This window comes from Acyrthosiphon pisum, chromosome A3 (assembly GCF_005508785.2).
Source record: "Acyrthosiphon pisum isolate AL4f chromosome A3, pea_aphid_22Mar2018_4r6ur, whole genome shotgun sequence".
Classification (NCBI taxonomy): domain Eukaryota; kingdom Metazoa; phylum Arthropoda; class Insecta; order Hemiptera; family Aphididae; genus Acyrthosiphon; species Acyrthosiphon pisum.
This window is the reverse complement of record NC_042496.1, coordinates 22,761,878-22,774,939: the sequence shown is the minus strand read 5'-3', so window position 1 is coordinate 22,774,939 and position 13,062 is coordinate 22,761,878. Positions and strand designations below refer to the sequence as shown.

The window sequence follows — 13,062 nt, the reverse complement described above, 5'->3', positions numbered from 1 at the left end:
ATCATAATTAAAATTAAAATTAATATTATAAACGGAAAATATTTCGTACGATCTACAGACATTTTCTGGTGAATTCAAATATTTTTTCAGAATCAAAATCGGACAACGTTAACTAACTTTAATTTTGTCAAAACAAATGTATGTTGTTTAAATAGTAGTGGTGATTCTGATGATGAGATCTTGTCCGACATTGAAAATTAAGGTGAATTGGTTTAAATTATTCTAAGACTCTCTAATGTCATCTAAAAAAAAAAATATTTATTGTAAAATATTCATATCATTAATATTCTGTTATAACTATAACTACCCCCCTGGTATTGGTGAAGTGGAAATCCCAAGAAGTGCCGGGTGGTGGAATGGAAATCCCAAAAAGTGCTGAGTGCACATTTAGCGCGCGTATACCCTGCATTACCTTTACCGTGATCGATGAATGCAGAGGCGTGACAAAAAATAGTATGTGTGGCTCGTGCGGGAAGGCAATTTCCCGCCCTTGTCACACAATATATACCATTACAGGGAACTGGGGGAGCTAATTTGAAGCTTGAGGGTGCTAAGCACCTTCTAGCACCTCCTTATGGTCGTCGCTCTCCGTTATACATACCGTTTGACAGTTGTCACATGACTCATATTTCACATTTTCGCCGAAGAACTTACAAGTCGCTTTATTATACTATTATTTACTTTTCTATGTCATTGACGTGAAACGTCCGAATAGTATACAACGCGTTAGCTATCTATACAATATTTTATATTTTTAATTATTATTTTTATATAATGAATTATGTTTATTTTCTCAACCCTGTATTTTATAACTGTAAAATAATAGTTAAAAGTAAATAAATATAAATGTTTGACTTTTGAACAAAAAAATAATAAAAGAAATGCTGTGATAGTGTGATAAATTATAATATTGAAAAATTAATTTTAATTATTTATTAATATTTAATTGTATTATGAATAATTAAATATTAATAATATGTATTGATACAGAACAAAAGATCCATTTTTAGTTCTTTAGGTATTGTTATTATTAGAAAGAACTAAATTTTTCAAGAATACCACAATAGTAAAAACAATCGCATTTACTAATAAAAAAATGGCTCTAAGAAATTTTATTAATTAACCTTATATTCTAGATACTTTACCATTTTTACCATTTTATTAGTAAACTTACTGATCATTTTTTTATGTGAATTCTCTATCTCTAAATTCTATGTATCTTTAATATTTTTGAGCTACTATTAAAGTATCTTATAAGGACACTTGCATTAAATTGTCAAGCTTTTTTTATTTTTATTATATAATCATCACAAATTAACAATAAAGATACATTCATTTATATACTATTTTATGATTATTAATCCCTTTTAAGCTAAGCTTGTGTTAGGGATTGAGAGTGTACCTTTTTTTAAAAAAAGATTCAACAAAAATGTATTAAATGATTAATATATAATAGATACAAACAAATAGATAAGTAATAAAAACAAAACAGGTTGCCATCTATACACTATACAATTTATTAATTTTACTTAACATACAATAATAATGAAGTAACAAATACAAAATAAAATTTAGACTAAATTCTGAAAATAATAAGTTATCTATAATATTTTTAACATTACCTAGATGTAAGTGAATATTTTTTTTTTTGCTTTATAATAAGGCAAAATTTTATAGTGTATAGAAAATGAAAATATTAACATTTAGTAAAATTTTCATGTATCTACAGTTATTCGTTTTTGAATAACAATAAAATAACATAACTACTACATGAGAAATCGAATGAATATCCAATATTTCGAAAATATGAATTTCAAACGCTCATAAAAATTTAATTTAAATTGCTTGTTGACATTTTTTTTGTTGATAAAAGTAGATAAACTCATAAGGAATCTTGTATTACATTTTCAAATCTTAGATTTAAAAAGAAAAATTTTTATTAAATAATTTACTAATTTTTGTGATTTTTCCGTATTTTGTCAATATTTGAACTTTAAATGCTTATACCTAAATAAAAACTGTGACTAAGGATTTTCAATATTTTTCACCCAACAAATAAAGTTTTATTGACATTCATAGAAATAAAAACAAATAAAATTGGAAACTGATAATGTCCATAAACAGTTCAAAACAAATCAAAATATTTTGAAAATGTTATCGTATATAGAAAATGCAAATATAAACAACTAGTGAAAAATTCATGTATACGTTCATTTGTTTTAAAGTTACACGAAAAACAAAAATCAATTTTGCCAAAAACCGATTTGGCGTAAAAATTCCCGTTTTTTGTTAATTTTTATGTTGTTTTTCTTGGCACTTTTGAAAACTATTGAAAATTTGAAAATTTGACCTCCTGAATGCACCAACTAGATTCACTTTCCCATCGAACAAGATACTGTTGAAGAAAACTGAAGCAGTTTTACTGCCCCAAACCGTGATGACAGACACAGAAATAAAAAAAAAATAAAAAACACACATCATTGTAAAATCAATACATTCATCGCTCCGCTCAGAATTTAAAAATAATAGCTCAAAAAGAGTCCAAATATTTCGAAAATGTTACCATATTATATGGACAATTTTATTTGGTGAACATTTCAAGTGAATGGTTATAAGTTTTTGGTTTCCACCCACAGATTTTTATATAGAAAGATCTTTAACAGTAAGAAGGATCTTAACAGCGGGTTAGACCAAAAATACAAAATCGATTTTTTCAAAAATTGTTGTGGCTGTTATCTACTTAGATTATGTTATCACAGATTTTATATAAATTGATAAGCACTAGTTTGAAAAATTTTAAGAATCCAATAAATGATAATAATATTATTAATTAATAAATATTAATTAATTATTATTCCGTAAATAACTAATTATTCATTACATCAGTAGTCATTACGATAAAATAAATATTAGGAAGTTTCTGCGGTCGGTTGCTTAAGAAATAAGAACTAAGAACCGTTTCGAAAACATCAAAAAACAAAATGAATATATTGCCAAAAAAGAGGTAAGTGAATTACAATAATTATAGTCTTTAGACAACCATTTGTCTATCTGTTTTAAATAATAACAATTATTGTGTGGTCTAGCCAGTACATTGATCTTATTTTACTGTTATTAAAAATAATCAAACTATTTGGAGTTAAAAAGTTGGTGAAACAATTAATAAATTGTATAATTGTTAGAATAATATTAAATTAGTAAAACAAGATTATGTTTCTTTAAACATTAAATGGTAGGTTTTACAATAAGAAAACAGAGTATACGAAATTATGATATAATTATCACTAGTATTTTATTGCAAAAAGAAACTTTTTTGGTTAATCTTAGACAATAATTTCCAAGTACAAAATTTGTCTCATGAAACAGATACTTCAAATGTGAAACTTTCACTTTGCATTTTTTAGCACTTTTCAGACGTTTTGTTAGTTTTGATGCATATTTGTGTATCATACAATAATATACCTCAATATTCTTAAAATACAATTGAATAATATAATTATTAAGCATAACTTATTAATATTATTATAGGTGGCATGTCCGAACCAAAGATAACATTGCGCGTGTTAGGCGCGATGAAGCACAAGCCGCTGAAGAAGAGAAGAAACTTAAGATGAGGATACAGTTAGCTGTAAGTAGTTAAAAAATAAGTTTGAAAAGTGAAAACTATGTTATACAAAATAGGAGGTCATAGACGTGCGCACAGGACTTGACCGGAATCTTTTTAGGACATACTAAAATGTATATAATATATATTTATTATAATAATATGTTTGAACAATCTATTTGTCGTAAATTGTGATAAAAATTTTAAATATTTGTGTATCCCACCACATAAATTTAATGTGTCTAAAAAAAACATTGTGTACAAAATAATAAATGTACTATGACTAAAGACATTAATAGATTGGTTATACATATAGACATCGTTCAGTACATAGCTACCAATGGTAAATCAGATATTAATACTAATGAATAATAATGAATTTATCCATTCGTGGCTTGAATATATGAAAACTAATAATTACATAAAATAATTTAATGGATTTTTCATTATACTGAATTTATTGAGTGACCAGTGTACCTACTAATACCTGTTACAAGTTGTTCCTGTGAACGGATATTTTCAAAATTAACAATAGTAAAAAGTAAATTAAGGAGCACTAACTATGCACCAGGACCGACTTAATAATTAATTATTAATGTTTACTAAACCAGAAGTAACATTTAGGGCCAGTATTACAATCATCGGTATGCTTCGATTACACTTAACCGGTTGATAACAGTTTTTATTACCGGCCGAATTCGGCCGGTTAGGAGTCAGTTAAATTTAACGGGAGATGGTAATACTGGCCCTTAGTATTAACATTGGCACGTTGATTGACAAATTCAAAATTATGGAAAATAGGAGAATTAATTTAAAGTTTTTCTTTAATTATATTTATTCCATAATTACACATTTATACGTTACTAAATATATATGTAGATACATATATGCATTATGTATATTATAATATGTATACACAATTTTTGTTTATTAAACCAAGCTTTTTTTTTAAATTTGGGTTATGTGTTTTCTTCTTTTTATACATGATTGTATTTTTGTATTTATATCATTTAATTTTAAAGAATTTAAAATTGTATTTTTAACTTCAAAAATATGTCTAGAAATTAGCACATTAATGTTTTGTGCACATACAACTTGATTATAATTATACATATAAATATTACACAGTTATTAATTTACAATTAGAATGTATGTTTGTGTGTTAAAAAAATGGGGGCTCTGTCCAAGTATTGAGACACTAATTGTTCCAGGCTCGACCTAACTCTAATCTATATTCATAGATATCTTATTTAATCAGTAGGTTTTACAATTTTAGTAATATAATTATCTTAAAATCCAATTCTACGTTATCACATTCCATATTTATTAATATAAAGTATAAATATAGGTAATCTTTAAAATAAAATAATTTTAATATTATGAACAATTTGTAAATGCATATTAATAATACTTATGTTTTTCATTAGGAGCAAGAAACAAAACTTTCATTGCTGAGAAATAGATCAAAACAAAGATATGATGACTCTGGAGACCGACCTGAAGAAACTAAACCTGAAGTGTTAAATCATGTTAATTTGTTCCAAGACCTTGAAGATGGGCATGTTGCTCATACAGGTGTTAACAAAGAACACGAACAGGAAAAAAAGGAAGAAAAAGAAGCATATGAAAAAAAAGTTGGTTATCTTACTTATTTAGGACAGGACACAGATGAGGTGACTGGCAATGTACAGTGGTATAACAAGAAACCAAAACGATTAGACTTGTGTGAAACTGATAAAGAAATTGAAACAAAAGTTAAAACATTTAATGATCCACTTATTGTCATGAAGAAATATGTTGAAACAGATCAAAAAGGCAGTAATCATTCAAAAGAATTGATAACAAAAAAGGACGAATCACCTATAAAAAAACATAAGAAAAAACATAAGAAAAAAGAAAAGAAAAAGGAAAAAGTTAATGACAAAAACAAAAATAAATTAACTTTGGAAAAACTTAGAGAAAAGAGATTAAAGAGAGAAAGAGAAGAGAGGTTTAGAGCCAGTCAATTATTGGCAAGAATAAATGGAGTCGTACCTGTCGAAGTTTCAAAACCACAACCAAAACCGGCTATTGTACAAAAGTATAATTCTCAGTTTAATCCATACTTAGCTAAGCAAAATTATCCTACAAGTTTTAATTCATAAACATACAATCTAGAAAATAAATTTATTTTTTGTTGGGTAAATATTTTAAATCTTTTATTGTACCTATTGAATAAAATGTTGAATAATAATAATATTAGCATTTATTTTTAAACTACATATTTTATAAAAATTTAACAATTATAAATTATATTTTAACTCTAATACCACTCACCTAATTATCTACATTTGTTTGGCAGCTATAATTTTCAAGTATAAACATTGATAATGTAATCGATACAAGAAAGGCTTAAAATGCAAATACCTATAAATATTAAATACCTAGTAGTATAAATAAAAAAAGTGGGTAAGTGAATGTCACTCTGCAGCATAGTAGGTTACAAGAGGGTCGTTGTAATGGATGGTCTTAAATTTGAATCAATGATATAATATCATTGTATACAAAATTATGAAAAACGATTCTGAGCAGAGACGATTTGTCAGTCTAGGATATTTTATGTTATATTTATATTGTTATTACTTAGGTTTTATTATTACGGTAATTTCAGTAAGTATTATAAAATCACTAAAAAATAACTTTGCTCAGAATCTTAATTTATATTGTGTCAATATTTCTTATTAGCACCTATCTACATACCCAGGCCCGGATTAAAACTATCATAGGCCCTAGGCAGTAGGCACAATACATTTAAACATTTAGTGCATACACGTTAATATGGCTCTGTAATGTCCAGTGTTTAAATAGTTAAGAAACCTTCTGTTTGGGAGAGGATGTATCAAATCTTAGTGTTAATCCATTAAAAACAAAAATATTTACAGCATAAAAATCAAAACTAAACTTTTATTACTTTTTATAACAGATCTTAAAAACAATTAATTTTACTCCAAATATTATATACAAATGTATTATATTATATTGTCAAAAACCATAAAAAACAACTTATTTTATACCATTTTGCATATTTCTTTAAAAAGTTAAATACAAAAGATATAATTGTAACAAAAAAATAACAGTATATATATTTTTGTTTGTTAATTAACCCGTGACAACTTAGGCCATTGGATGGTTTTTAACTGTGCGGGAGGATACTGTAGGTTTTTGTAAACACGTTTGTTTTAGTTTGGCAGAATTTTCATGCGGGCACCCGTAAGTATCTGCCATGCCCGGGTTGGGGATGATGATTGATGGCCTCCCTCTCCAGACACCGTGACTGCTCGAAGAGAAGGGCCGCCCGAGACCGAGATTAGAACCGACGACGGTGCGCGTCGAAACCTACGACTTAGTCCGCTCGGCCACTTTGTCAATAACATAAAATGTTTGAATTTATAATTTATCTCTAGCACTCATTTGATCTGCAGCGTCAATTGCTTTGCCATCATTTACAGAGACTAGTGAGTACCGTGCAGTCATACGCGGAGCGACCGACCTGCAGTCGATAATAAACTATTGTTTCTATTACGTAAACGATACCTATATTATTTATAATTATTATATTACCTAAAAATATACTATATAAACAGTAATCGGGGTATCATTCTTAAATAGATACATGATATTTTACTTGTTGTGCTAACGTGTACAATCGTGCGGATTAATTTATAATAATAATAATAAAAAAGCATAAATATTACAAAAAAATCGTAGTCACACGTTTTACTTTCGTAGGCCCTAGGCACAGTGCCCATAGTGCCTATGCGCTAATACGGCCATGTACATACCTATTAATACAATAATACGCAAGCACTTTTTATATGTTGTAACAATTTATAACTCTGTCTATAATGGTACATATACCTATTAGGGGGAATACTAAACAGATATAGATATAGGTATACCAATCATTGGTATTATACAGTAGATTTGCAGAAAAAAATGGTTTACATTGGTTTACGTATGATTACGTAATAAGGCAATTGAAATATGAAAATAGGAATATACATCTGTAAAAGGTAGTGCCCAGTGGCATGGCGAACTAAAAATTTCCATTGGCAAGTTACAAATATCCCAAGTATCAATGCATAATAATGCATTAATATAATATAAATAATTATATTTCAGATCGTTATTAACTACCTATTGAGTATATTATCATATTACGTTTACTTTGGAACCCACCGGCTACCACCCACCCCTCTACTTAAAAAAAATCTCAGAGGCAACTGCCTCTGAAATTACCGTTCACCACGCTACTGGTACCTAGTGCCATATATAGTAATATTTCCATTAAATAAAATTTAAAACAATTTAAGAAAAAATAATTATCGTGCGCAGTCGGGTAATAAGAAGTAAGAAAAGCAGCAACCTAACCAATTAGTTTAAATAAAGAAAATAATAGTTAATTATCAGTTGTTTTTCAACGCAATGTCCGTATGTTTGTGTTTTATAGACTTAAAAACTAAAATATGATATCGGTTAGGTTAGGTACCTGTTTTTCTCATATAAAACGTTCATAGAGATAAAAAGAGAAGAAGCACTAACGCGAATACCTAACTGCGACAAGAAATGCAATATTTTATAGCATTTTGAATTTACAGTTAAAAGTTTAAAACGGTTTTATGGCCGAATTTCGACCAATGGAGGATATAGGTACTGGTTCTTACTCTTATGCGCTGTTAATTTATTTTATAATTTTAAATATAGGTAGTGATTATTTATTTGTTTTTATTAAATGAATATTCCATAACAATACAAATTAAATCAGAGAAGTAGGTATTCATGAAAGTATTTAATAATTGAGGCGTGTAGCTTAAAAACCAGCCAAAAGCACTTTTTTTTAAAACTGGTTTTTTCGTATTTTCTAAATGGTCACGCTGTATTAAAAGTGCTCTAAAAATATTGAACACCAAATAAGGCTATAACTGGTCCACGATGTAGAGAAGAAATCTTCTCTACATCGTGAACTGGTCTAAACTGACCATGGAAAATGTTGGTTGGTATCAAAGTCACCCATCTGGCGATATTTATTTCAGAACCAGCCATAACAATGCAGTTATATAATTAATATAATTATTATTATTAAATGTTGCAATGTTAGTTTCAAAACCACCTATATTGCAAAGTGAATTTCAAAACCAGCCATTTTCATAAAAATCGACAAAATGTTGGATTCAAAACCAGTCATCTAATGAAAACGTGAACGAAACCAGCCATTTCGAAATTAGTAATGTTAATAAACTCTGGTAGTAATATTTTTATTAAACACCTATTCATACCCAATATGTATACAATCCAAACCTATGAGTTCATATTTATAACAAAATATAGGCCTTTTTCGTTTTTTGTTGTTCCTGAAAATTTTTAAAAAGTGGTAATGGCTGGTTTTGAAACTACACGCTTCCATTATAGACTATATAGTAGTAGATCGGTAGGTATATCAGGGGCGGCTCCAATGGGGGCCCTAGGTGCCACCCCCAAGCTGTATTTTTAAACAATTATTTACTGTTAAAAATTACAAAGAAAAATCATCGACATTTTCTGAAAATTACGACTTGCATGTACCTAAAGTATGACGTGAAGCGTGAGATTATAGGGTTACATTACAATAAGTTACAACTATAGTACATTTAGGCGTTTTTAACGTCAATTTAAATTTCATCCGACGACACAACTCCAATAGGGTATGGTACCCATATAACTCACGTATCTACCTCATATTACCTATACCTTTCCCTAGGTGTAATATCATATTTGTCTAATATTATTAATGTATTATTGTATTATATAGGTGCAGGTGTTGTTAACACATTTTTACGTGCGGCAAACTTTCGCCGTCGTCGTATCCATGGGAACAATTTATGTATAAGACAAAGGAGACGTCTCGGCCGATATTAAACTGTCGTCGCTTTTTTTTTTTTGTTTTTTTTTTGTCAGTATTGTAAAAATCGAAAAAAAACCTATAAAGAAATCGAGCTAGTTCATCGCGGTCCGTGCTTGTATCACATACCTACCTATCGTTTCGGTGTACCGCTTCCGACCGTATAGCCGATAAGTTACTATGGCATCAATAATTCACTGTAAGTACCTACTAATTAACATAAAAGTCTATGGTAACCAGGTAGGTATCTATATTATTACATGACGTAACCATCCGATATTTGTTTACGGCGACGCGCGTAGACCGTTGTAGGCCAACGTCCCAATATACCTTTTATACCAGCTATACCCTTCATGTTAGCTGTATAATAATGGTAGGCAAGGCTGGGCGAGTTAATGGTTTTTTTTTTTAACTCAATTAAATTAATATGCACCAATAACAAAGAGTTAAAAGTTAATTTAACTACAGCCGGTTAACCCAGTTAAGTACACACTTTTTGTTAATTTTTTGATTAAGTTAAAAAAAAAAGTAACTAGTTCACTTAAAAAATCAAAATCAAATTAACATTTTAACTCGTTAATGCCCAGCCTTTGATGGTAGGTACCTATGCGCAAATGACGAATAAAAATCTATTGTCGACGTCGGCGCGCGTGCTATATGTTGAACAACGATGTCTGTGAACTTTACCGCTCGTCAAGGGTGTACAGGAATTGTATTGTATTCGGGGAGCATCGCGTTTTCTAGATAACTTTCCGGCTAACTACCGTATAATAATAGTTAAAAATAATTATCTCGTCGATTACCCACCAGGTATCTGGTATATAATATATAGGTACAGGCTGTAAAAAAATTAAATATTGATTATAATGCAATAACTTTTGTCGTAATCAATAATTACAATTTTATCTTATATATGCTAATTATAATTTTTAAACACTTGCTTTTTATTTATGGTATAATTGTTTTTGTTTTTATTTCTCAAAGCTGAAAATAAAAATGTTTAAAACTGATTCAAATGTTTTGGGAAATTTAAAAATAACCAATTTGGTAATCTGATTATAAGAACAATTTTGATGGTAAAAACATTTATGCAAAAGTGACAAAAAACAAAAAATATAACTTTTTTTGAATTCATATTTTTTAGAAAAATGTTGGGTTCTGTATCATATGACGTACTTGATCTTTAATTACAAAGTTTTGACTTGTAGTCGACCTTGTTTTAGCCTAAATTATTTTCAGTATGCTGGTATACACACAGATAACTGATAAATTATAATATACATTTCCTGTATATTAATTTTGTATCTATTATTATTATACCTGTTATTTTTTTTAGAATTATTTTAAATTATTACTATTAATCTCCACGTACAAAACAAGCTTGATTTAAGAGGATGCCACCGATGCACCAAGGAGTCAATTAGCTCTAATATTAAAGCTAATAACATAATATTGGATCTTAAATGGATCTGTCAACCCAAAAGTGGAAGGCTGCTTGTTGGTCAGAATAGTGCGTTGATAAGGGGTATGGGTAATCGTTACTGTAATAAATCAATTTAAAAGAGAGTTTGGTTCAATTTAATGCAAAAAATAAATCATAAGAGCGATACAAAATTTAGGATTTCACATATTTTTGTATTAAGGTAATTAAACTTAAAATAACAGTAGGTGATTTTAACTTAATAGTTTTCATAATAATATCTCAACCTCTAAAATAGTTGATTTATTGATTTCTATTGAGTATATTTATACCATTGTGTAATATGTTTTGAGCATATAAAATAGTTGGGTAGAGGACTTTTGTAATGTTTTATTTTTGATTAACTTATTACATCATAGTTTTATATCTACTTTTATATAATATACGTGTGTCCCAGAAGTCCCATATCACCCCTAGTATCTCCGTGGAAAATCAATATATTTAAATGCAGTTTCTTTACAGTCATAAGTATGGAAATCCTAATTAAATAGCATAATATTCGATTTTTTTTTCAAAAATTCAAAAATTATCACAAATTTATTTTGTTGATCGTATTTTTTAAAACAGTTAAAAAAAAAATATATTATAATTTAATGAAAATCGCCCAAGTTAGAGCTAGTTATTTTTTTTTAATTTTAGCTGAAAAATCAGCATGATTGTAATAATTAACATGTGAATCGTATTTGCCGAATGCATAGGTAACATAACTATTATTCTTAGAAATTCAAAAAAAATTAATTAGCTCTAATTTGGGCAATTTTCATTACATTTTAATATTTATTTATATTTTTTTATATTTTTTTTTTGAACTGTTTTGCAAAATATCAACATATCGTATCTACATGCAGCAAATATCAAAATAAACCATTTAAACGTTACAATCTCATCAGCTTACTTTCCTCTAGGCCAACAAATCACAGAACCCAAATTGCAATCATTTCTCCAAAGTCTTGGCAGCTCTTTTGTAATAGGAGGTGATTTTAATGCTAAACATACCCAATAGGGTAGTAGATACACAAACAAAAGAGGTAGATTATTTCATACTTCAATACTAAAAAATAAATTGTCTTTTATTTCCCCCGACGAACCGACTTATTGGCCTACACATGAAAATAGATCTCCCGATATTTTTGATTTTTTTATAACCTCAATCCCAACTGGTTTAAAATACCATATAAAAAACCTAAACCACCTATCAAATGACCATTGGCATTCTCCCATACAGTTAACCTTAGGAGGTCTACCCGTTTCCTCCCCTAGACAGTCCCTTTCATCAGGCCCCATAGACTGGAAACTATTTCAACAAAAATTAGACGATTCACTGTCTCTCCATATCTCACTAAAATGTCATTTAGATATTATAGACAATGCAATCTCCATATTAACCAAGTCGATTCAATATGCAGTATCAAGTTCTTCCCACGCCTCAAACAATATTCCACCAAAATATCATACTGCACTGCCTCCATTCTTAGTCAATCTTATAAAAGCAAAACGTCAGGCTAGAACATTGTGGCAAAGGACAAAATATCCTAGACACAAAACTATTTACAACCATCTCATAACCGATTTAAAAACTCAATTGTCTAAATACAGATATTTAAATATATTGATTTTCTATGGAGATACTCAGTGGCGCAAATAAGGCTGACATTTTGGGGGGCTGTAGCCCCCACCTGACATTACTTAAAAGTAACCCGTGGGGGTGATGCCCTCACACCCCCATGTATGTTCACTTGAAAATATAAAAAATCATACAAGCAAAATCAATTATTTATTTACTTAAGTATTTAATTATAAGTACCTTATTTTTTAATATTTGTATTATAATTTTCAAACATTAACAATAATATTTTTTGCTTAATACTTTTATATTATTTAGTATAATATAGGTATCCCCCAGTGGCGCCGAACACGTACTCCATGTAGTTCAATTTAATTGACTAGAAAATTGGGTGGGTGGGTGGGTGAGGGTCACCGAGTGGGTAAAATATTACAGTATAGTCTGTCTGCCATAATTTTATTAAACACAAGAATGTTATTGATTGTTTAAGCCCATGC

General features: G+C 28.8%; 1 protein-coding gene across 1 annotated transcript; it reads left to right on the top strand.

Moving 5' to 3' along the window:
- Positions 1-2,816: 2,816 nt before the first annotated feature.
- On the top strand, positions 2,817-5,789 carry LOC100165201 (leukocyte receptor cluster member 1 homolog). The gene is given in 3 exon segments (NM_001326648.1): positions 2,817-3,004; positions 3,529-3,628; positions 5,032-5,789. Coding segments are annotated over 3 exon segments (840 nt in total). The 5' UTR covers positions 2,817-2,981; the 3' UTR covers positions 5,749-5,789.
- The last annotated feature ends 7,273 nt before the right edge of the window (positions 5,790-13,062 follow it).